General features: G+C 40.2%; 1 protein-coding gene across 1 annotated transcript in view; it reads left to right on the top strand.

The window, feature by feature from the left end:
* Positions 1 to 274: 274 nt before the first annotated feature.
* LOC102209045 (solute carrier family 22 member 5-like) overlaps positions 275 to 3,204 on the top strand; it is a 3,857-nt gene continuing 927 nt past the window's right edge. Inside the window, exons 1-3 of the mRNA XM_005727929.1 lie at positions 275 to 512; positions 1,995 to 2,166; positions 2,982 to 3,108. Coding sequence (XP_005727986.1) covers positions 275 to 512; positions 1,995 to 2,166; positions 2,982 to 3,108 — 537 coding nt within the window. The remainder of the gene's footprint in view (positions 513 to 1,994; positions 2,167 to 2,981; positions 3,109 to 3,204) is intronic.

Here is a 3,204-nt window from a genome sequence, read left to right as displayed (position 1 = left end):
ATATTAAGATTGTCTTTATTGTAAAAAGAAATAAAAATGAAAATCATTTAAAAAGATCATGTTACAGTATACACTTATAATAGTCAGTAATATAAAAGACATGTATTATGCCGCTGAAAATGCTACATCCAGACGAACTTTTCTGTGATTTTAATTGATGATGGAGTTGTATTTTTACCAGTATAATAAGAAATAGAGTGGTAGAACACAGTTATTATTTTGAGATATGTACTTATTTATTTTCAATTTGTGCTCCTTCCATCCAGATTTTTAGATGCAATTCACACAACTGTATAGGAAGTACAACACTTTTTATGCATGTATATGTTTACTAATATATTTATCTTCTCTGTCTAGATATGGCAGAAAACCCGTTCTTTTTGCAGCTTTGGCACTACAGACAGTTTTCACCTTTGCTCAAGTCTTTTCTGGTTCATGGATTATGTTCCTCATCATCCTCTTCATCAACGGTTTGGGACAGATGTCCAACTTTGTGGCTGCTCTTGTGTTGGGTAGGATGGAACATTTATTTAGCTATGATGCAAAACTAAGGGCCAGATTTATAAGAGGGTGTCATGGTCCTGTGTCAGTGACCCAGTGTTTTTGAGTTTTGTGCTTTTAGTTTTTGATTTCTTGCTCACTTTAGCTCCTCAGCCCTTTAGTATTTCTTGAGTTCTCGTTTCAGGTTTTGTTATGTGGCTTCCCTGTGTTCTGCGTTTCCTGTTTTACTTTTAAGGTCTGTGTCTCTTGTCTCGTCATGTTAATTAGGATCAGCTGTGCCTCCCTCCTGTTTGCTGTCCCTTTTTCCTTTTGTGTGTGTATTTATAGTGTGGGGTTGTCTTTGCTCACTGTCGGACCGTCTGTGTTACTCGGTGTATCTCTGTGGCTCTCTGCTCTACATTCTCTGTGTCATCCCTGCTCATCATCCCGTGTAGTTATGGTTTCAGGTTAGTTTTGGTAGCTCCCCATTCTGCATTTCCTGTTTTTTGCCACTCCTGTAAATAAAGCTCACTCGCATGTCAGCCTGTACCTGCATCTTGGGTCCTTACTCTCACACACCACATGACTGCTGCCGCAGCCGTGACAGTGGGACAAATTGTAATGACACCACAATCCTAAAAAGTGCCAATGGGAGCGTTAGGTTCCACTGCTGATCTACTAACATCATGCCAATTAATAAATGATGCAGTTTGAAAGATGCATTTTGATGCAATCTAACACAAGGAGCATAAACTAGGGAGCCACGAATAGAAAACACCAGAGGAATGTCTAAGTGCAGGTTTTACACGTGTGCTTTGTACAGCAAAAAGAGCAGCAGATGTTTTGATATAAGTGCAAAATTAGTCAGAAACTGAAGTCAGGTGACAGCTCAAATGGAGTGAAGGAGTCATTCAGAAGACAGCTGCTTTATTGCAGATCATTCTGCTGTAACTCTCACAGCTAACCTGTCAGGTGTCACATCACTCACATATTTCTGAGTAGTTTCTGCAGCCTCTATGCTTTTATTCAGTTTCTTAATGCACACTGTGTGTGTTTAGTCTGTGTGCCATATATACCCAATGGCAAGGTGCATTTAATCCTCACAAAAATCACTCTGAAACACATTTTGACAAGTCTTTACTGGCAAGCCCCCGCTGCCTCCAGCACTTTCAGTCTTTCCAGGGGTCTCAGCACACTTTTACATAAAATAACAGGCAGTGATTGGCAAATTTGCTGCAGATGCGTGAACCCTCTCAGTGGACAGTGCTTCTAGAAGCACTCTGTCTCACGTGTCCCTTTGCAGCTGAGCCACAAACCACACCTCACTGCCATAAACAAATTCAGATGTTAAAAAAATATACATGAAAGCTTGTTTATTGTGGGGTGGCACTCTGCATGGTGATGATAACATACAAACAGAGTTTTTTGTGCAATCTTCAGTTTGTTTCCTTTTTTTGTTTTGTTTTTTGGAACACATAAGTTTTTATTCATCATTACCCCCTCTTTTTTTGCAGGTTCTGAGGTCTTAACTGGCAAAGTGCGTGTCCTTTACTCATCTTTGGGCACATGTCTAGGCTTTGCTATTGGATACATGATACTTCCACTCTTAGCATACTTTTTAAGGGACTGGAAATCACTGTCATTGGCTTTATCTTTGCCTTGTGTGGCCTACGTCCCCTTTTGGTGGTAGGTGGCACTAGCTCTAGCATATCTATCTGTCTACATATATCTGTATATAGCATTCCCTGTAGGAACTGAATCAAATGTATTGACTTGCTTGAAACTGTGGTGGACATTAGTCAGGGGGGAGTTTCCATAGACTGTGACATACACGGATGATATTGTTATCTAAAGAAAGAGTACGGTGTAGGTGCAAGAGAGCCAAGCCAGGTGGAAATATGGACTGCAGGAATGATAGCCAGTAGAAGAATATGTATGTGAACGAGAGGGATGCAGTTGGAATGGTGAAGATGCAAAGAGAGGGTAGTGAGGCCTGCTGTAATGTAAGGTTTTGACACAGTAGTGTTTACAGAAAGACATGAGGCCAAAATGAAGATGGCAGATTTTTCAGTTACTAGAAGCAGACAAGATTAGATATAAATATTTCCTAGGGACAGCTCAATATTTGGAGAGAAAAAGAGGCAAGGTTCAGGTTGATATGGTTTGAAGATGGACAGAGGAGGGATAGCTGATACACTGGGAAAAGGATGTTAAATATGGAGATGGCAGACAGGAGAAGAAGAAAATCACAGATAAGGTTTATGGATGTAGTGAACGAGGAAATGCATGGGTCAGTGTGATAGAAGAGGATCTTAAGGATAAGGTGTGACAGATGAAGATGATCCTCTGTCACAACCCCTAAAGGGAGCAGCTGAAACAAAAAGAACAAACTGTTCCCACTAACAAGTTTATTGACCTTATTTCACTGTCTTTTTTGCTTTGTCTCCAAAATCCCTCTGATTAAGTCTGCATCCTTCTGTTTGTGTTAAATATTAAGCCAGGCTTATGCCAGAGTCTCCCCGGTGGTTGCTTTCTCGAGGCAGAGTTGAGGAAGCCGAGGCCATTATAAGAACTGCTGCTAAGTGGAACAAAGTTCAAGCTCCGAGGATCATCTTTGAAGACTGTGGTGTAAGTGAACTTTCACTTAAACATTACTGGATTAACCCAAGATGCAGAACACAGTTGTTATCATTTGAAAACAAGTTCAAGTTTTACAAATAAATA

The sequence above is a fragment of the Pundamilia nyererei genome, unplaced genomic scaffold (genome assembly GCF_000239375.1).
Source record: "Pundamilia nyererei isolate P.nyererei 1_Seehausen unplaced genomic scaffold, PunNye1.0 scaffold00026, whole genome shotgun sequence".
Taxonomy (NCBI): Eukaryota; Metazoa; Chordata; class Actinopteri; order Cichliformes; family Cichlidae; genus Pundamilia; species Pundamilia nyererei.
This window is presented reverse-complemented; position numbering and strand designations above follow the sequence as displayed.